General features: G+C 40.4%; 1 protein-coding gene across 3 annotated transcripts in view; it reads left to right on the forward strand.

Moving 5' to 3' along the window:
• The window catches only part of TTC34 (tetratricopeptide repeat domain 34), an 85369-nt gene that overhangs the window by 18787 nt on the left and 44086 nt on the right, over positions 1 to 22496 (forward strand). For all 3 annotated transcript variants that reach the window (XM_074306488.1, XM_074306486.1, XM_074306487.1), the window contains 3 exons: positions 793 to 1603; positions 3956 to 4181; positions 10330 to 10522. In XM_074306488.1, coding sequence (XP_074162589.1) covers positions 793 to 1603; positions 3956 to 4181; positions 10330 to 10522 — 1230 coding nt within the window. The remainder of the gene's footprint in view (positions 1 to 792; positions 1604 to 3955; positions 4182 to 10329; positions 10523 to 22496) is intronic.

Here is a 22496-nt window from a genome sequence, read left to right on the forward strand (position 1 = left end):
ATGGCGATCATAGCAGCGCCTGCCTCCCAGGGCTGTTGTGAGCATCAAATATGACAATAATTACAAAGTACTTAGCACACAGTGTCTTCCTGGCACATAGTAGGGGAATAGGTAAACTCAGTGGGTGAGCTCTTCCCACTGTTCCGTGATTCACGTCCTTACAGCCTCAATGGGAGAATGTCGTGGGCCTCCGTAGGATAGACTGAGGCACAGCTGGGCAGGGCAGATCCAGCAGAATCTGACTGGCTCCGTGCCCCGGGCGGATCACGGAATCCTGTTTGCCTCAGTTTCCTCCTCTGTAAAGCGCCCCTTCAGGGTCCTTGCTGAGCACGGGGAAGGTGCCGCCCAGCTTCCCAGAGAGCGAGCCAGTCTGATCTCCTGTTTCAAAGCCAGAGCTCTGGTATGGGGCGCTCTGATATCTGCCAACGATTATCCCTGAGGAAGGGGGTTTGAGTCATAGAGCAGGAAAGGCCCGGCAGCCATGTGGCCTAACCAGTGCCCCGGGGTTCCGGGAAATGGGACCATAAAGAAGAAAAGGGAGTGGCTGGGCCCTCTCACCCAGGTGTGTCAGGGGGACAGCGCGGGCTCAGTGGGGAAACCCCCCCACGGTTTGGGGTCAGACGCCCCATGGGCGCTGCGTGGTGCCCCCGGGCCCAGGATGATGAGCCGAGGCCCTGCCCTGGCCTGGAAGGGTCCATTCTGCCCAGCTTGGGGGGGGGGGGGGAATAAAGGCTCAGGGCATGGATGGGACCCGCCCACGCTGACTCGCCTTTCCCGGTGCTTCTCCCCCAGGGGACAGCGCGTCCGTCCTGCTGGTTACCCGGGCCGCGGCCTCCTTCTCTCTGGGCCGCCACAGCCGGGAGGCTCTCGGCGACCTCCGGGAAGCCTTCCTGCTGAATCCGGAGCGGGCCACGCGGCAGTTCGAGGCGCTGTTCTCCCCCGGGGACGTGGAGCGGGTGGTGGCGCAGGGCCAGGAGGCGCTGGACGCGGACTTGGCGCTGTTCCGGGACGCCGTGAGGGCGCGGGAGGAGCTCCGGGCCGACGGGGGGCTGGAGCTGCTGCCGCCCATCGTGCGCGGCCTGCGCTTCCTCCTCCGCGTGGCCCCCCTGGGAGCCCAGCGGGAGCTGAGCGTGCGCCTCGGCGACTGCCTGCTGCTGGCCGGGGACGGCGGCGCGGCCCGGGCGCTCTGCGATCGCCTCCTGGGCTCCGAGCGCCCCACCTACCTGAGCACCCTGCTCGCGCTCCGGGGCTTCTGCAGCCTGCGCGCCGGGGAGGCCGCGCGGGCCCTGGCCGACTTCCAGGCCGTGATAGAGCACGAGGCCCCGCACCCCGGGAGCTGCGTGCGGGCGCTGTGCGGCCGCGGGCTGCTGCGCCTCCTGGCCGGCAGCCCGTACCTGGCCGCGCTGGACTACATCACGGCCTCCAGGCTGAGGCTGCAGGAGGCCGTGCTCACCGTCAAGTCCTACGTCCCGTGGAACCAGCGCGGGCTGCTGCTCAAGGTGCTGCAGGAGGAAGGGCAGAAGATGCTGCAGAAGGGCCCCGGCCCCGGCCCCCGGCGGAAGAAGGCAGCCGAGGAGGAGGGCGGCCCCGCCGCCAAGGAGGGGTAATCCCAGCTCCCACCCCCCACCCTCGCGGGGATCGGGGCCTGCTCAGGGGCTCACCTTGTAGATGAAGGCTGCAGGTAGTGCTCCAACCTTTCAGCGCCAGAATTCACAGGACCCCAGGGGTGGAAGAGCCATCTTCCCGAGTTCAAATCTACTCTCTAGTACCCCAGGGCCACCCTAGTAGTGCCCTAGTAGATGCTAGATACCCAGTGACTACTTACTGGCTGCATTGGCAAGTCACTGAACCTGTTTGCCTCAGTTTCCTCTTCTGTAAAATGAGTTGGAGAAGGAACTGTGGTCACTGGCGGGCAGTGGATAGAGCAGCAGCCCTGAAGTCAGGAGGACCCGAGTTCAAATCTGGTCTCAGACACTAAACACTTCCTAGCTGTGTGACCCTGGGCAAGTCACTTAACCCCAATTGTCTCAGCAAAAAAGAAAGAAACAAAGAAGAAAAAGAAAGAAGGGAGGAGGGAAGGAAGGGAGGGAGGGAGGGAGGAAGGAAGGAAGGAAGGAAGGAAGGAAGGAAGGAAGGAAGGAAGGAAGGAAGGAAGGAAGGAAGGAAGGAAGGAAGGAAGGAAGGAAGGAAGGAAGGAAGGAAGGAAGGAAGGAAGGAAGGAAGGAAGGGAAAAGAAATGAGGCTCACACATTTAACATATATTGGATTACTTGCCATCTAGGGAAGAGGGTGGGAGAAATTTGGAACACTAAGTTTTGCAAGAGTCAATGTTGAAAAATTATCCATGCATATGTTTTGAAAATAAAAAGTTTTCATTTAAAAAAGGAAAAAAAAAATGAGTCACAGAGAGTAGACATGACTAAAATGACTGAACAACATTAACAAAAAATGAGGTAAAGGAGTTAAGTGTCTTCCTTATAGCCAGAGAATAGAATAAAAGCAGGATTAAGAGTTAGTCAATAAATATTTATTAAGTACCTACTATGTGCTAGGTACTGTTCTTAGTGCTGGGGACACAAAACAGACAAAAGACAATCCCTGCCTTCAAGGAGCTTACAATCTATTGTCCTAAGAATAGGTTGTAAATCTCATTTTTTACTGCCCTGTGTTTTATTCAGTTTTTAGATTCATTTAGACCTTAGGCAGATGGAAAGCATGCTGGATTTGTGCTTAAAAGACCTGAGTTCTGATCCTAGGAAGGTAGCATGGTGCCTCTCTTTGAGTCAAGAAGACCTGAATTCAAATCCTCCTGCAATGATTGACTACATGTATGACTGTGGGCCAGTTACTTTGATACGTCTCAAATTCAATTTCCTCCTTTGTAAGATGAGGATATGGCAGCAGCTACCTCTCAGTGAGCTGATTGTGAGAATCAAATTATAAAACATGAGTAAAGTGCTTTGAAAACCTTAAAGAACTACATAAATGTTTATCATCATCATCAGCTTCTTAACTCTAGGCAAGTCATTTCCTCTCTGGCCCCACTTTCTTCCCTCATAAAATGAAACGGTGGATTGATTATGGTTACGAGACCTTAGAGCTAGAGTTAGAAGACTGCATGGAGATCATCGGGTTCTGTGCTTACATGATTCTAGATTCTTTCTAGTTCTAAATCCTAGGAAATTATCAAGGAGATGGAGGCACGCTTACAAGGCACATTGGAAGTTGGAGTCCTTAGGTGCAAACCCCATCCCCAAAACTGGGCAAGTCATTCACCTTCTCAGATGTTGTTTCTTCATCCAGATGCTCTGTAAGGTCCAAACCTAAAAGCCCACGAAATTCTAAGCCAAGAAGCCTGGGCACTATTCATATCAGCCACGAGGCTTTAGGCAAATCTCTTAATTTCTCATCTTTACAAAAAGGAGCAATTATCCCTCTGTTATTAGCTCCACAAGGTTTTTGTGAAAGTTAAAGGAGAAAATAGACATAACGTGCTTTGTAACTTACAAATTTCATTTTAAAAAATAGCTGGCCATCATTTTCCATTCTGCCCTAACAATGTTGTAAGATCAATTCTCTCTTAAAACAATACAGACCTGTGATTTCATTAGATTAGGGACTAGTTCCAGCATGATTCTCCCTCTCTCTCTCTCTCTCTCTCTCTCTCTCTCTCTCTCTCTCTCTCTCTCTCTCTCTCTGTCTCTCTCTCTCTCTGTCTTTCTCTGTATCTCTGTCTCTCTGTTTCTGTCTCTCTCTGTCTCTCTGTTTCTGTCTCTGTCTCTCTGTCTTTCTCTGTCTCTTTCTCTCTCCCCTCTCTCTTCTCTCTCTCGGAAGTCATTGTCATTGTCAGGTAGGAGGGTGGTGGGCAGTAGAGCAGAGAAACCTCACTGATGACTGGAGAGCCCCAGAGGGTCTCTTTGTAACTGATCTAGACTTTTTATTCCCCTTTTCCAAGGGATGCTTGTGGGGTGCACCAGCTGGCAGCCCTGCTGATGGAGCTGGATCCGAGTGAGGAGATATCCAGGCTTCTGAGTGCAGATGCCCTCTACCAAATGGGCCGTATTGAAGATGCACACAAGACTCTCTTGGTGGCACTGTCCAAGAGCCCCCACACAGCCCCCATCCTGGCCCGCCTGGCCCTGCTGCAGCTGCGGAAGGGCTTTTTCTACGATGCCAACCTGGTAAGGCAAAGGGGAAAAAGCACAAGGAAATAGGGCATCAGGTCTAAGGGAAAGAAGACAGTGAGACCCAGCTATAAGAAACAGAATATCTATATCTGCCTCAGTTTCCCCATCAGTGAAATGGAACTAGATGAATCTCTTCTTGCATTGGTATTTAGGGAGGAGGCAGGATCAGGGAAAATAGCCCTAGTTAAAGGATCACAGCACCACAGTGTTAGGGATGGCAGGGACTCAGAGGTGCCATTCTCTCTGCCTATTCCCATGCTTAGGATGCTCTGCATTCCCACCTCCACCTCCTGCCTTGGCCTCCTTCAAGACACCACTTACTGTCCTTCTCAGTCCCAGCTGCTGGTGCTCCCCCTCCCAGACCACCTTATGTCTATTGTGTCTATATCTTTTATGCACCTGGCTACTTACAGGGGATCTCCCCTATTAGACCAGAAGGTTCTTTCAGGCAAGGATTGTTTTAGTCTTTCTTTCTATCTCTAGAACTTCCCACAATGCCTAGCACACAGCAAGCACTTAATAAATGCTGGTTCACTGACTGATTCTGATTTAAAATTCAGAATTCTTTAAAATCCAGCATCATTTTCAGAGGACAGAAGGAAGGACGATGGATGAACTCTTCTGAACCTCTCTGGGCCTCAGTTTCCCTCTCGGTAAAACTGGACAGTGGTATTGGATAAGGTACATTCTAAGGTCCCTTCTAGTTCTGAAGGGGACCCCAGCTCTGTCCAATCCAGGGGAGAGACTGGGTGCAGGGATCTGAGTGGCCAACAGAGAACACACGCGTGCCTTACTAGCACAGGAAAAATCTCACAAGGGGACTTAGATTGTTTGAGAAATGATGTCATCCCATATGCCCCATACAAATGTATATAGGATATCTGTGTAGTCTACACACAACATATAACATACATATGACATGTGTATATGGATATATTTATATATGTACATTATGTATGTATAGATAGATTAATGGATGAATAGATGGAGGATAGACAGACAAGAAAGAAAAAGGAAGAAAGAAAGAGAAAGAATGACTAGAAAGATGGATAGATTAATTGATAGAGGATAAATAGATAAACTAGAAAAATAAATAAATAGCAGACAGGAAGACATAAATGTCACAAAGCTAGTATATGTCTAAAGTCTTATTTGAACTTAAGTCTATACTAACTCAGAATCCCTGGGTGTGTATATGTATATTTATGCATCTATTTGTATATATGTATTATAAAGATGTGAATATATAGATATACATATACATATAAATATGTATAGGATATTTTATATCTACATTTAACATGTAGGTAACACATGTGTGAATATATTTAGAGGTATATGTATAGGTAGATGGAAATAAATACACATGTATGTATATATGCACACAAACATGCGTGTAAGTGTATGTTGTGCAATTATATGTACGTATGTCCACCAATATATGCACATGTGTATATTTGACTTACTATATACATATATTGGATGGTGTGTATTTGTGTGTGTGTGTGTGTGTGTGTGTGTGTGTGTGTGTGTGTGTATACAAAATACTGGGCCTGGAGTCAGGAAGAGCTAAGTACAAATGTGACCTCAGACACTCACTGTGTGACCCTAGGCAAGTCACTTAACCCTATTTGCCTCAGTTTTCTCATATGCAAAATAAGCATAAAGGTCCCTATCTTCCAGATTGTTGTGAGGATCAAAGGCAACAATATTTGTGAAGTGTACGATTTACATAAGCCTTAAAGTACTATATAAATACCACTTATGCTATTATTCTCTGTGATATTTCTCCAAAGGTGGCATGGCAGTATGTCCAGCCTCAATGACAGAACTGGGGAGGGTTCAGAATCAAACATGGCAAAACAAAAAAACAACTTTAGGGGCCCTCGTCTGGTTTTCTTTCTTTTTTCTTTTATTGTAAATTTAATAAAAATGACAAATACAAAGTGTAGTTACACAACAAACAACTCCAATTTTCACTAGGAGTTGTTTTTGAAAAGTATATAAAATAATTTTAATTAGCAGACTGACAATCTTCAGGTAAGTGTCTTACCCAGGGTCATATAGCTGGTAAGTATCAGAGGCTACATTTAAATTCAGGTCCTCCTGACTCCAGGCCCAGAACTCTAACCACTGCACCACCTAGCTGACCCTTGACAAGTTTTTATTAGATGCCTACTGCTCACCATCACTCTTAAATGTTAGGGACATGAATATAAAAGAGAGACAAATCCTGCCCTCATGGAACTTACATTCTAGCTAAGGAGACAATGTGCAACAAAACTGCCCTTAGAAAATCTCAGAGTTGGGAGGGACTTCAGAATCCATCAAGCCCAAGCTGTAGATGACCTAGAATCTACCTCCAGCATCTCCAGAAATAGGGTGTCCAGCTTTTGCTTAGAGCCTCCACAATAGGAGAACCCAAATGTCTCCTCCATGCAACCTTTCCACACCTGGCATCTTTGCCAGCTTCTTCCTGTGAATACTGCTCTGTCTTCTGGACCAAGCAGAGCTAATCCTTCCCATACTTGCCAGACCTTCAAACACTCCAAAACAGTCCCCAGCCACTCCCCAGTCTTTCATCTTTCATCTAAATCTCTCCAGACTAAATGATCTTCATATACTATGGACTCCAAGTCCTTCATTACTATCCTGATTTCCTTCCCCTGATCCTCTCCCAAATTCCAGTCTCCTTCTTACGCCATGATGTCCAGAATTCAATAGATATTGAAGAAATTCTTAGGGCATAAATGATTCTGTAGTTCTTTGTATGATACATTCTTTTTCGGTCATTTCCCACCTTTTGTGACCCATTTGGTGTTTTCTTGGCAAAGATACCAGTTCCTGGTCCCCATCATTTTAGGACTCTTCCTACTAAACTAGTAATTATCAAACTTGTTTGTCTCAGAACTCTTTACACTTTATTAAATTATTTATATGGGTAAGATTTATCAATAGATTTATCTATTTATCAAAAGATTTATCTGGTTGAAGTTAAAATTGATCATTGTTAAAAATGACTAAAAGATTTAAAATAACAATAAAAAAGATGTTAGCATGAACAATATATTTTGTGGAAATTAATTATGCTTTCCAAAACAAAAGATAATTAGCAAGAAGGTCATTATTTAAGTTTTTTTTTTTTTATTTTGCAAATTAGGGCCCTTTCATGCTATTAAAACTTATTGAGGTCCTAAAAGAGCTTTTGATCATAAACATTCTATCCATTAATATTTACTATATTTGAAATCAAAATGAATAGTTTTAAAATATTTATTTCAAATAAGTAAATAAAACATGTTAACAGAAATAACATGGCTTTGTATGATAAAAAATATTCTTCTCCCCCCAAAAAAGTACAAAGAGTGATACTGTTTTACATCTTTTTTATAAATCTTTTTGACATGTCTTAATAAAAGACATCAGGATTCTTCTATCTGTTTCTTTTTCTCATTTGTTGTGATATTTTATTTTGGTTAAAATCTGTGAACAAAATTCTGTCTCACAGATATATGTAACTGGAAAAGAGCAGAATGTTTTAATGAGAAAATGTCTTAGTATTATTATGAAAATAATCTTGGGGTGAGTCTTGAAGTCTGTGGACCACTCTGGAGAATCGCTCAATATGAGCTTATGATGCCCATATTCTGAGACCCACATTGTGGCTCACAGACGATGACCCTTGTTCCACAAGGGTAGAGTGATGTAAGATAGAACGTGATGATAAAGGAAGCCTGTGCTTGTAGGCTAAATCAAATCAGTATCTGTTTCTCCCACTAATTTAGTCTTGACCTCAAGATGGTGCCCTGAACCAGAGTGCTAGACTTGCAGTCAGGAAGTCCAAATATAGCCTTGGACACTTATTAACTGTGAGACCCTAGGCAAGACACAGAATCTCTATCTTATTTTCCTGAACTATAAAATGATTATTTGTGAGGATAGAATGATAGTTATTAAAATGTTCTGTAACTTAAAGTGATATATAAGTGCTAGAAGTTATTATTAGTGTATTGTCTTATTATTAATTATCATTGTCTAAGTCTGAGCATCCAAAAGTTTCTGGCCACTGAATTGAGGGTTAGAAGCCTTAGAATGTCCTGTAACTGAGTTATCTCTACAGATAGGAAGGGATGGCCCTATGTGGATGAAAGTAATGGAATCCCTTGAGCATATTAACTGTGAAACTCTAAGCAAGATACATAATCTCTTTCTACCTTATTTTCCTGAACTGTAAAATGATTATTTGTGAGGATAGAATGATGGTTATTAAAATGTTCTGTAAATCTTAAAGTGATATTATAGTTATTATAGTATATTTTCTCATTATTAATTAATTATTATCTAAGTCTGAGCATCCAATTCTGACCACTGAATTGAGGGTTAGAAGCTTTAGAGCAGGGGTTCTCAAACTACGGCCCACGGGCCAGATGCGGCCCGCTGAGAACATTTATGGGGCCCACTGGGTTATGGCAAATGGGCTGAGGGGCAGAGACAGAGTGTGAGTTTTTGTTTTTACTATAGTCTGGCCCTCCCACAGTCTGAGGGACAGGGAACTGGCCCCTATTTAAATAAAGTTTAAGGACCACTGCTTTAGAGTGTCCTGTAACTGAATTAGCTCTAAAGATAGGAAGGGATGGCCCTAAGTGAATGAAAGTAATGGAATCCATTGAGCATCCATAAGAGGAGGGGGACTCCCTGCCCCCATGGTTTCCAGCCTAGAGTTTGAGGTTGAGATTAGGATCAGATATGCCTGTTTATGGAGACAAGGGGACGTTTTAAGACCATGCAATTAGACTCTCAGTTGGCCAAGCCTTGGAGAGCCCCACTCCTTACCTCTAATTATAGAGAATAGAAACCTGAGGTACAAAGAGGTCATACAGATTCATCCAAGGTCACACATGAAGACTAGAACACAAGTCTCAAAATTCCCCAAAAGTTGCTTTGTCGAATATTAGTGAGTTGAGTCATTCTGGAGGACCTGACTGTTCAGGAATCCTGAGACAAAACCATTTTGTAAACTGAAATGTCTTTGTTGAGTGATGTTCTGTAAGTTTTCATTTTTGAAAAATACTTTCCATAATTGAATCATGTAGAGAAATGAAAATGGGGACAGGGTAGAGAGGAAGCTGAGTAACAAGAAAGGAAAGGATGTTTTATTAAACTCCTCCTATGTGCTAAATGTGCTTTACAGATATTATCAGGCTCCATCTTCACAACAACTCTGAGAGGGAGGTACTTTTATTTCTCTATTTTACAGATGAGGAAACTGAGGCACACAGAAGTTAAATGACTTGTTTATGATCACAAAGCTAGTAAGTGTCTTTTGCCAATTCTGAAGTCCAGCAGAACCCATCATGTTTGACTCAATATGTCCAATGTAATAAATGCCTGAGGCCAGATTTGAACTTGGGGTTTCCTGTCAGCAGGACTGGTGCTTTTAACTACTGAACCACCTAGCTGAATCAAAAATGCAAATTCAGAGCAAGAAGGAAATGTCACTAATTCTGAAGTCCAAAGACCTGATTTCACATCTTGTCTCTATTTCTTATAACAGTCTGGGTGTGTTTAGGCTAATCCCTTAGCTTCCCTAGTCCTCAATTTCCTTCTCTGAAAAATGAGAGGGGAGAGGTTAGACTAAAAAAATGTATAAAGTTCCTTCCAATTCAAGTTCTATGATCTTGTTATCCTATCCAGGTGACTTTAGACAAGTTACTCAGATGCATTATACCTTAGTTTCCCCATCTGAAAATAGGAAAGGGATTGGACCCTTTTCTCTGAAGTTCTGAGTCTCTGAGAGTCCTTCCAGGCCTAGATCTAGGTACTTTGATCCATGTTGGTTAATATGGACATAAACAAACATTCCTCCATCAACCATAGCTTTCCCCCCCCCAAAAAAAAGATGTTTATAGGTTTGCTTAAAGATTTCATTTGAATGAGGGATCCAGCATATCCCTCATGATTTCCCATCCCACCAGTCACCAGCTGGTATCCTGTGTAATATGGAAATGAGAGCAGACACTAGAGAGCCTTGACTGACAAATGAAGCTTTCTGTAATAAGTAATGGGGAGCTATAGAAGATTGTATGTCAGACTCTCCAATCCTGTGAGGATAACTCTCCTTTTGCTTTTCCACTCCATTCAGCTGATAAAGAAGGTGATCCAGATTGGAGACACCTCCTGCCTCCAGCAAATCATGGAGATCTTCAGGGAAGAGGACCGGAAGCTACTACAGACTCACTGCCATTCTAGGGCTGTGACAATCCTGAAGAATAAACAGGGGGACACATATACCAAAGAGGCCATTGCCTACCTCTCTCTTGCCATCATTGCCTCAGGTATGTTTGGAGGAAGATGGGCTCCCAGTGTTAGAGTGGCAAGGGACCTGAAAGAACATCTAGCTCTTAGATTAGAGATGAGGAAACCGAGGTTCAGAGCAGGTAAGTTTGTCTAGGGCCCTTCTTCCAGTTAGTGTCAGAGCTACAATCCAAACTTGAGTCTTTGGATGTCTGTCTTTCCATAAGGCCAGACAGCCACGATGATGAATGAGATTAAGTGACTTGCTCATGGTCATACGTGCCCAAGTAAATGCTATAGACTTCTAGATCCAGCGCTCTTTCTACTTCGCCTTTGTGGGAGCCAAGCCCAGAATGAGACAGAAACGTAATGGGTCATCCACCTATTGGGCAATGCGGGGCTGCCTTGAGAGGGACAGGACTCCACCCTCTACCTTGGTTGTACCTTGATTGCAAACCTGGAGCTCATTCTTGAGGAAAGACATTAGTAATCTTTAAAAAGGGTCCAAAGAAGGGCAACCAACATAATAAAAAAGCTATGCCATAGAAGGATTGCTCAGAGGAACAAGGCACATTTATCCTGGAGAAGGAAGATTCAGGAGAGACAAGACCTTGAAGGATTTTGATATATTGCAAAACTTCTCAAACCATGAGTTATGATGGGGTCACATAACTGAGTGTGAGGGTCACAAAATTATGATTTATCATCAGCAAATGTTTTATTCAAATAACCATTTTCTATACCTAAATATCTGGGGTTGTATAAAAATTGTTCAGGTGCAAAGAGTTTAAGTGGTAAAAGTTTAAGAAGCCCTGGTATAAAGGACTTGACTTATTCTACCTGGCCCCAGAGGGCAGAATCAGGAGCAGCATTTAGAGACAGATCTAGGTTTGAGGTCAAGGGAAACTTCTTATCACGCAAGATCTAGAACTGAACATACAATTTTGGTCAAGGCAGAGATTTGTTTTACTCAACTATTCATATATTTGTTGCAAAGATTTTGTTTTTACTAATTTTGCTTTTAGTGGAAGGGAAGGAGGTGTAAAAAAGAGAAAGTGCTTATTAATTATACATATACATGCATATTATATATATACACATATATATGTATGTGTACATATATATATATATATATATATATATGTATATATATATATATGTTAGTAGAAAGGAAGAAAAAATTCCTAACAATTCAGTTAATCCAAAACGGACTGAGTTACCTCTAGAAAACCATTTGTCGTAAATATAATAGATCCCTTTTCAATTTTACAACTGTCAAAAATAGGATCTGATGGTCTAAAAAGCTTATTTTCTTATTTGGAGCATGCAGCTAACCAGCAGAGGGTGAGAGTGTGCTGCAAAGAGAGCCCAGGAATAGTAAAGTTTCCATGTGCTCATCCAGCCCATTTCCCAGTCCTTCGCTCCCCATCCTCTTTTCCAAATTCCCAAGAACCATCTGGGCCCCAGGATTTCACAGGAAATGCTTTTGAAACAGCTAGGAGATCTATCCCCTACTTTACTCCCTTTTTAAATGATAGAAATTGAGCACACAATCAAAGTCATCCCCTTTTATTGGGAAGGGAGGATAAAATCCCAGAATGGAGAAGATTCTTCTTCAAAGTAACACACACACACACACACACACACACACACAACTTAGCTATTTCTCTGCTTTACCCTTTGCTTTCTGGATTCAATAACTAAGAAATCAGAAAGAGACCAGCTTGTCATTCAACAAACAGATCACATATTTCCCAGTCACCTATTTCCTCTATAATATGTTTATGCTGTCTTGTGTCTAACTAGCACATTAAATGCTTTTAAATGAAATTACTATATCTCGAAGGTGAATAGTAATTGGGTTTTTAAAATAAATTTTCACATATATTTATAATCTCTCCCTCCAATTGCTAGTGCTCCAATTAAAAAAATTTTTATTAACACTTTAAATTCCAGATTTTCTCTCTTCCTTCCCATCCTGACTCCTCATTCAAAAAGCTGTTCCAAACAACCCAATTAACATAACAAATTTGTATTTGACTTGGGCCTCTCTTTCTTCAATATATCAGTATTGTCTGGAGAATCCATACCCTGACAGTTGACAAATCAGGACAGAACAGATCAGCCCCCTTATATTTGGCCTTGCTATTGATGTACCTGGCAGGTTAGTCTGCCCCACTACCCTCAACCTGAAATCATCTTGTTCTGTTCCCTCTGGGTCTCAATTCTGAAGCCTTTTTGTCTCCCATGTAGTAGAGTTCTGGGCCAAGGTACCTCTGACCCATTACTTTATTTTGCTCCATTCTCTAGAAGTGTAATTTTCTTTATTTTTAAATTCCATCTCTCTTTTGGGCCATTCCAAGCCAAAATTAGAACAGTCTGAAAATGGATTTTGGCCCCTCAACTTACACATTTTTTGCACATTATATTGTTCTCCCATCTCTACAAAATAGCCCGTTAAGAACAGAAATTTCTTTTTGTTTTTGTCCTTCACCTGGTATTTTTCATTGCATACAGTAGGTGCTTAATAAATATGCTTTGAATGGACTCTAGTGTCTCCTCTTCACTTCTCAGTACAACAAAATCATGCCCAGAATACAGAAGATTCACCTGCTGAGCTAATTGAGAAACAACTTGAGAATTTACTGTCTTTTGTAGAGCAAATGTTATAACAACAGCTTTACAGGAGAAACAAATGATTTTATGAACATTATGAGCCCTGTACAGTCTAGCTGCATCCTGCTGTTGGAGAGAGCTCATTTTTATTCCCCCTTTGTGGGCTTTTGCTATCATTCCCAGCCAGTCTGGCTTAAGAGCTAGCTTGACATTTCTTCTGCTACCTTTTCCTCCACAAAGGTCATTCATTCCCTGCCGCCATCACCAGGTCCCTCTGAATCTTAAAATTTCAGCCCAGCCACTATCCCTGCAAAAGCTTTTCCTGGTGCCTTTACTTGGGTTTCCACCTTCTGAAATTTTTTTGCATTTAATTCATGTTTTAGCCCTCCCCTAGATGAGCCTGAGCTCCTTAAGAGCAGCAACTGTTTTGATTTTTATACATTTTTACTGTACTCTCCAGCCTGAAGATAGTACTTTTCCAGAAAAAAAATTTTAAAAAATTAATAATTTGCCTTTGTTGTTGTTGCTATTTAGTCCGGTCTTCATGACCATTTGGGGTATTTGGGGTTTTCTTGGGAATGATACTGGAGTGGTTTATCATTTCCTTCTCCAAATCATATTACAGGTGATGAATCTGAGGTAAAGAACGTTAGTGACTTGCCTACGATCACTCACCTAGTAATGACTGAATCTGGATTTGCACTTAGGTCTTCAGACCTGGTCTTCTAGCCACTGTGCCAGCTGCCTATTTTCATTTCCATAGAGCTTAATGGTTTGTGCAGCCTTTTATAAACTTGGGATTTTGCAATTGGTTTATTTCAAATTTTTCCTTTTTTTTTTTTAAACCTTTTTTTTTCCCCCCCTGAGGCTGGGGTTAAGTGACTTGCCCAGGGTCACACAGCTAGGAAGTGTTAAGTGTCTGAGACCAGATTTGAACTCGGTCCTCCTGAATTCAAGGCCGGTGCTCTATCCACTGCACCACCTAGCTGCCCCTTTTTTAAACTTTTAACTTGAAAAACACACACAAAAATGAATGCTTCTGTATGCTGGGTGTCCCAAAAAGTTTACTAGCTTTAATAATTTAAAAGCACATTAAAACTTTTGGAACATTCTATGTAGATAGCAGAAAAAAATATTTTTATAGGAAATCATCCTTTACATATCGATCATTTTCTATTAAAATATATATTAAATTTAACATAGTAGTGCCAATTGTTCATTCCTTATCTACATTGCTTTCTCAGTTTCCTTCCTTCTTTTTGGTATTTTTTCAATGTCTTTTATCCTTCTTTTTTCTTTTTTTTGTGCCTTTATCACTGTTCTTTCAATATCTGGTCCCTCCCAAATAAAAACCCTTACTTGAAATAGATAAATATAGTCAAAACACATTGGTCATTTCTGAACAGTTTCACCCTTTGGACATATGTGAAAGCTTCCTTCTCAGGTCATTCCCTACTCTACTTCTTTTGATCTTTGTAACATAATGGCCTGGGAAGCCCATGTTACTATTTATCCCTGTATGACGAATAAAAAAGCTGAGGCAGACAGAAATGAATGACTTATCTAGGATCACACAGCTAGCAAGTGTCTGAAATCAGATTTTTTATAAAAAGGCATAATAAATGGCCCAATGAATTCCCTATTCATTACAAGGAACTTGAATACAAAATGAGATTAATAAATGTATTAAACATATGTAAATATGTAAATAAATAAATGTATTAAAAATAACCAATCAAATAAGACCAATTAATTAAAAGAAAGTAATTCACAAGATAGAAGCCAGGATGTAAAATTAAATAATCTGATTTCTAATTGGAATCCAATTTCTAAGTGGATTTTCTTCTAGTTGGAGAAGATTAGGAACTTTCTAAGTTGGGAGGGAGGAATAGTGAATTTCAGTTGGTTGAGAAGAGGGTCAGGTAGGTTTCAGGGTCTTTCTTTTCCCATAATTGAGAGGTGCTGAGTAATTGCATCCAACAACATTTATAAAACAATAGAGAGAATGCAGCTAGATGTCACAGTGGATAGAGCAAGACTGTGGAGTCAGGAGGAACTGAGTCCCAAAAGGGACTGAGATATTTAACACTTACTAGCTGTATGAACCTGGGCAAGTCACTTAACTCCAATTTCCTCATACACACAAAACAAAACAACCAGTAGATGGCTTATACCATCTAGCTTGTCATGGATGAGTTTCAAGAAAACAACAAAATGGAGGATAATACATGGGGTGATACAAGATGGAGTTCGTGAACTAGACACTGACCGATTTTCTCAATTCCCACATCAAACTAAACTCCATTTTTAAACTAAATTTCATTCCATTTTGTCAGAACCTAATTCTATTCCAGTTTTAGCCTTGTGTGGTTCCAATAAATACATAAATAAGAAATAAAGTACACAAAAATACATAGAGATATTTATAGCTATTGAGGACCATTTTTAGAGGTAGCAGAAAAATCACTGGATTTTGAATTATAAGAGATGGGTTTGAAATTGACTGAATCCTTTATCACCAGAAGGTCAAAAAAATCAATTGATGTTTGAATTTGTTTGATCTTGTTCTTATATTCCAGACTTAATCCTAGAATTTTTTTCATTATTAGAAATTTGCATCGTCTCTAATGAATTTTTTAGCTTTAAACCAATGTCCCTATGATGCCTTTCATTTAATTATAATCATTTCATCATATACACAAAGTCAGTACCCTATCTTAACACTCTTCCAAAAAATGACAATTTGACATGTTCCCAGGGGACAGTTAACAAGCATTTATTACGTACTCACTATGTGCCATGACCTTTTTTTTAATTTTGGGAATTGGCTGTGAAAGGGATATTTATGGTCGTTCAGACAGGAGAAGATTGCTTTGTTCACTAAGTCTGTTCCATCTTCAATCTCCATCTTGCCTTAATGTCACCCTAAGAAGCTAGTGTCCTGTTTTGGGAACAGAAGGAGACTCATATATTCAGAGTTGGAAGGGACCTCAGAATTGATTCATATTACAGGTCTATTTTTGGTGTTGGTTTTATATTCTTCATTATAAGGGATAATGGATCCCAGCAGTAGAAGAAAATTCAGAGACCATTGGATCCAACACCTTTGGGTTACAGATTAGTAAACTGAGACCCAGTAGTGTCAGAATTAGGATTTGAGCTCATCTCTTGAGTCAGGTCTTCTGACTCACGTCTATAAATATCAAGTCTTTTAAGGATTTTAGGGGAGAGATCCTCCATATTTTTTGAGAGTATGAAATAATTCTAAGAACAAAAAGTTTGAGGAATTATTGAACTACAGGATGGAATTGATTTTTTCCCCTTGATCTAGTGCTTGATCTCTCCACAAATCTCAGAACTGCAGTATCTTAGGGTTGAGAAGGGATCTTAGAGGATTCTAGAGCAACCTGTATCTAACTAGAAATCCCTTCTACAATGTCCCCCAAAAGTGGCCACTCAGCTGCCATGTGGGTATCCCAATGATGGGGAGCTCACTGTTTCCTGAAGCCTCCCAGTCTACTCAGGTTTTCTTTATAAGAACTCTGACCTCTGAAATCTTCCTCTCTGAAACATTCCTCTTTGTTCCTGGTTTCCCCTTCTGAGATTAAACAAAACAAGTCTAATAAAGTCTAACAAGTCTAACATAAAAGCCCTTCAGATACTCAAAAGCAGCTATCATTCCCCTCTCTTCCCATTTCCTTTTCTCTAGATTGGACATTCAGTTCATTTCTGTAAAGTATGGTAGTGATTAAAGTCTAGAATTGGAGTCAGGAAGTCTTGGATTCAAATTCTGTCACAGACTTTTACTGATTGGGTGACTGGCTGGGTGACTTTTGGTAAATAACTTAACCTCTTCCTTATTGGTATAAAGGGAAGAATAAGAACACCTACCTCCAAAAATTATTGTAAGATCAAATGGGGTAAGATATATAAGGTGTTGTGAAAGCCATGGAGTTCTGTATAGATGTCCATTGGGATGATGAGGATGGATATGGTAGTATTTCAAACTATCATAGTTTTAGGTATAGTTATAATTTTTTTTAAGTCAGCTTGCTCAGGAAATGCTGTGTGAATCATAGATTCAATTCTTACATTTCAGATTAAGTGATTTCTTTTTTTTTTTTTATTCATTTTTCCAAATCATCCCCTCCCTCCCTCCCCCCCCCCCCCCAATGACAGGTAATCCCATACATTTTACATGTGTTACAATATAACCTAGATACAATATATGTGTGTAAATCCCATTTTCTTGTTGCACATTAAGTATTAGCTTCCGAAGGTATAAGTAACCTGGGTAGATAGACAGTAGTGCTAACAATTTACATTCACCAGATTAAGTGATTTCTATATGAGGCACTGAGGATCCAAAGACAAAACTACTAAACACATAGAGGACTTCCTTTCTATCCAATGAGTGCTTATGACATGGTAGCGGAAGGGGAAACAGAAATCCAACCCAGATACAGATTGGGAAAGGCTTTCAAAAATGGGAAGCATCTGAGATGAACTTTGAAGGAGGCTGAGGATTCAAAGAGAAAGAAGTGGAACGCAAATTAATTTAGGGTGGGAGCAGCCTTTGCAAGAGAACAAGATAGGGACACTTTGGCTGGAATCAAGAGTGTGTGAAGGAAGCATGAAATGAATCTGAATATCTCTGCTGGAGCCAGACTGGGAAGGGCTACCAGACTGATGAGTTGGTATTTTTAATTGTATTGTATTTTGAAGATTCTTGAGTATACATACATACATATATATATATATATATATATGTATGTATACAAATATAGATATATACACATGCACACATAAATACACACATATATTTACCTGCATATACATACATACTCACATATGTGTATGAATAAATGTCATATGTATATGTACTTGTAGCTATATGGGGTGATGGAGGGGGGGAGGAAAGTGGAAATCAGGGGACTACTGAAACAGTGTGGGGGAGAGGGCATGAGACCTTGTACTAGGATGATGGTTATATAAGTGAAGAAAAGATGATGTGAGATATCAATCAATTAACAGATATGTATAAAGCACTGTGTTCCAGACACTAGGAATACAAGTACTAAGAAGACAATCCCTCACATTTTAATATATCCTAGATACAGATCTCACAGGTCACTTAGACCATGCTTCCTGTTGAAGTCTGGAGAACTCACTTCCTTAAAAGGCCACGTCTGTAAAATTTCATTTTGGGACATTTCTCAGTTAGAAAGTTTTATTAAATTCACCTGGCAGATATCTCCCTCTTGGTCATTGTTATTCCTTCTCTTGGCTCAAATCATTCCGGCTCTCTTTGGTCAATGAAAGATCCCAGATCAAGTCCCAGTTGGCCATTGTTTGGGCCCTGATTGACTCAGAGTGAATGTTAATAGCAATTGTTTCTGTTTTGGCCCGGAGATTCTTCCTATTCCAGATAGATGGATGGATGGATGGATGGATGGATGGATGGATGGATGGATGGATGGATGGATGGATAGATTGATGGATGGATAGATAGATAGATAGATAGATAGATAGATGGAGAGAGAGAGGAAGAGGGAGAGAGAGAAGAGAGAGATACACATATATATGTGTACATTTTGTATGCACATTTGTATACACATTTTTCTTATTTTAACTAAGAGACCATTTTCTGCTTTAAGCACTGATTGGGCATTGCCTCAGTCAAACTGAGAACTGTTAAAGATGACTGGTCCAAGGCCATCTCCAGTCCTCCCGATCTATATCTGGTCAATGGACCTCAGTGGCTCTGGAGAAGAAAATGACCTTGCTGAGCTCTCCCTCACTTAAACCCAAGTCACTTGCTTGTCATGTTATCACTTCCCTAATGTCATGGTGCTGCTTTGTGAGAAAGAAGGACAAACAACAATCATCTTAGCCCATAGAGAGCAAAGTTCATCCCTCTACCATACTGCAGCCTTCACACGCATTGCAAACCTTCATATACTTGAGGAAAGCTGTCATATTCTCCCCCAAACAATGCTAACTGCTTTGGTGCACAGCTTAATAAGTGTGTGTTAAAACTTAAAAACTCTTCACCATCTTAGTTTTCCTTTTCTGGATACCATGCAGCTTCCTAGTGTCCTTCCTTAAATGTAGGAAGGTCACTAATCAGATGTATTCCCAGGACATCTAGTGGTACTGTGCTTAGAGTGACAATCCTGGAGACAGGAGAACCCGAGTTCAAATCCAATCTTAAATATTTAGTAGTTATGTGACCTTAGACAAGTCATTTAAATCTCTGCCTCAGTTTCCTTCACTGTAAAATTATAATCATAATAACACCTACCTTCCAGGCTTCTTGTGGAGATTAAATGGGGTAATAATTATAAAGTGCTTAGCACTTTTTTTAAAAATAATTTTTATTATATATATTTTTTAATAATATTATCCCTTGTATTCATTTTTCCAAATTACCCCCCCTCCCTCTATTCCCTCCCCCCGATGACAGGCAATCCCATACATTTTACATGTGTTACAATATAGTCTAGGTACAATACATGTGTGTGAATATCATTTTCTTGTTGCACAATAAACATTAGAATCCGAAGGTACATGCAACCTGGGCAGACAGATATTAGTGCTAACAATTTACATTCCCCTCCCAGTGTTTCTTCTCTGGGTGTAGCTACCTCTGTCCATCATTGATCAACTGGAAGTGAGTTGGATCTTCTTTATGTTGAAGATGTCCACTTCCATCAGAATACATCCTCATACAGTATTGTTGTTGAAGTGTACAGCGATCTTCTGGTTCTCCTCATTTCACTCAGCATCAGTTGATTTAAGTCTCTCCAGACCTCTCTGTATTCCTCCTGCTGGTCATTTCTTACCGAGCAATAATATTCCATAACCTTCATATACCACAATTTACCCAACCATTCTCCAACTGATGGACATCCATTCATCTTCCAGTTTCTAGCTACAACAAAAAGAGCTGCCATAAACATTTTGGCAAATATATGTCTCTTTCCGCTCTTTAGTATTTCTTTGGGATATAATCCCAGTAGTAGCGCTGCTGGGTCAAAGGGTATGCATAGTTTGATAACTTTTTGGGCATAATTCCAGATTGCTCTCCAGAATGGCTGGATTCTTTCACAACTCCACCAGCAATGTATCAGTGTCCCAGTTTTCCCACAGCCCCTCCAACATTCATCATTATTTGTTCCTGTCATCTTAGCCAATCTGACAGGTGTGTAGTGGTATCTCAGAGTTGTCTTAATTTGCATTTCTCTAATCAGTAGTGATTTGGAACACTCTTTCATATGAGTGGATATAGTTTCAATTTCTTCCTCTGAGAATTGTCTGTTCATATCCTTTGACCATTTATCAATTGGAGAATGGTTCGGTTTCTTATAAATTAGGGTCAGTTCTCTATATATTTTGGAAATGAGACCTTTGTCAGAACCTTTGCTTTTAAAAATATTTTCCCAGTTTGTTACTTCCCTTCTAATCTTGTTTGCATTAGTATTATTTGTACAGAAACTTTTTAGTTTGATGTAATCAAAATCTTCTATTTTGTGATCAATAATGATCTCTAGTTATTTCCTGGTCATAAATTCCTTCATCCTCCATAGGTCTGAGAGGTAGACTATCCTCTGTTCCTCTAATCTATTTATGATCTCATTCTTTATGCCTAAATCATGGACCCATTTTGATCTTATCTTGGTATATGGTGTTAAGTGTGGATCCATATCTAATTTCTGCCATACTAATTTCCAGTTTTCCCAACAGTTTCTTCCGAATAATGAATTTTTGTCCCTAATGTTAGTATCTTTGGGTTTGTCAAAGATTAGATTGCTATAAATGTACCCTTTTTTGTCCTTTGTATCTAATCTGTTCCACTGATCTACCGGTCTATTTCTTAGCCAGTACCAAATGGTTTTGGTGACTGCTGCTATATAATATAGCTTTAGATCAGGTACACTTAGACCCCCTTCCTCTGAGTTTTTTTTCATTAGATCCCTTGCAATTCTTGACCTTTTATTCTTCATATGAATTTTGTTGTTATTTTTTCTAGGTCATTGAAATAGTTTCTTGGGAGTCTGATTGGTATAGCACTAAATAAATAGATTAGTTTGGGGAGTATTGTCATCTTTATTATATTCGCTCGGCCTATCCAAGAGCACTGAATGTCTTTCCAATTATTTAAATCTGACTTTATTTTTGTGGCAAGTGTTTTGTAATTTTTCTCATATAATTCCTGACTTTTCTTTGGTAGATGGATTCCCAAATACTTTATACTCTCAACATTTATTTGGAATGGAATTTCTCTTTGTCTCTCTTGCTGTTGCATTTTGTTGGTGATATATAAGAATGCTGAGGATTTATGTGGATTTATTTTGTATCCTGCCACTTTGCTGAAATTTTGAATTATTTCTAGTAGCTTTTTAGCAGAGTCTTTGGGGTTCTCTAAGTATACCATCATGTCATCGCTTAGCACTTTTTATATACAAGATTGTTCTCTTTTTCTCCCTTCCTCCCCCTTCAAATTATGGCTGACTAGTTATTCTTATCAACTTTCTCATTACCTAAAGATGTGGTTCATCTGGTATCGTTTTATCTGGTTTATCTGGTATCCGTATCCTTTTCCTTGTTTTAGGTTAAATCTGTCTCTTTGTCTTAGGCCTGTTACTCAGTCCTAAACATTCACCTGTCCTTTCTCCTTCCCTCTCAATTTTAATATTTAGAGTTAAATAACATCTGCTCTATCAACTATTGCTGATTTTTCAAGTCATTGCTGAGGAAAATAGAGTAAATTGATTTGCCCAGATTCAACAATTGCATTCAGGTACTTCAATTCAACTAAAGTCAGTTTTCAAACTCTCCACACCTGCTGCCAATGAGATCCTACATCCTTTGTCACACTGTGCGTTGTGCTTGTGGCCAGTTCTTAGAGATGTTTTAACAAGCAGCTTTCCAGGAATGAAAATGTGTGCGCAATATACTTTTGTTATATGCACATTATTAATATTTTTCATCTTTTTTTAAGTTGAGACAATCACCAAAACAATAAATCAAGACCTGATTGATAGCCTTTGTTGATTTTTGAGCTATAAATGCTCACATATAAAAAAATTAACAGCATATCTGTCTCCAGTACACCCTTGCCAGCCACCTAACAAAGTCACTCTTGGCCCTTCTTAGTTGCCTGTGGACGGGCTCCTGGGTCTGATTATATTTCTAAATAGCAGCTTTCCAGTCTCTTTTTCCTTCAAAGTCCATCTTAGACTGCCTCTCAACCTCCTCTGACAGTTAGCATCTTCCTGTCAAACATTAGATGAGGCACTATGTGGCCAAAAGCAATTACCAGACCCTTAACACTATCATTTCATCATATTTTGTCTCTGGTGGTTCTGAAGCTCCCAGTAGAACACAGCATTTTTT

This window comes from Sminthopsis crassicaudata, chromosome 3, assembly GCF_048593235.1.
Source record: "Sminthopsis crassicaudata isolate SCR6 chromosome 3, ASM4859323v1, whole genome shotgun sequence".
NCBI lineage: Eukaryota > Metazoa > Chordata > Mammalia > Dasyuromorphia > Dasyuridae > Sminthopsis > Sminthopsis crassicaudata.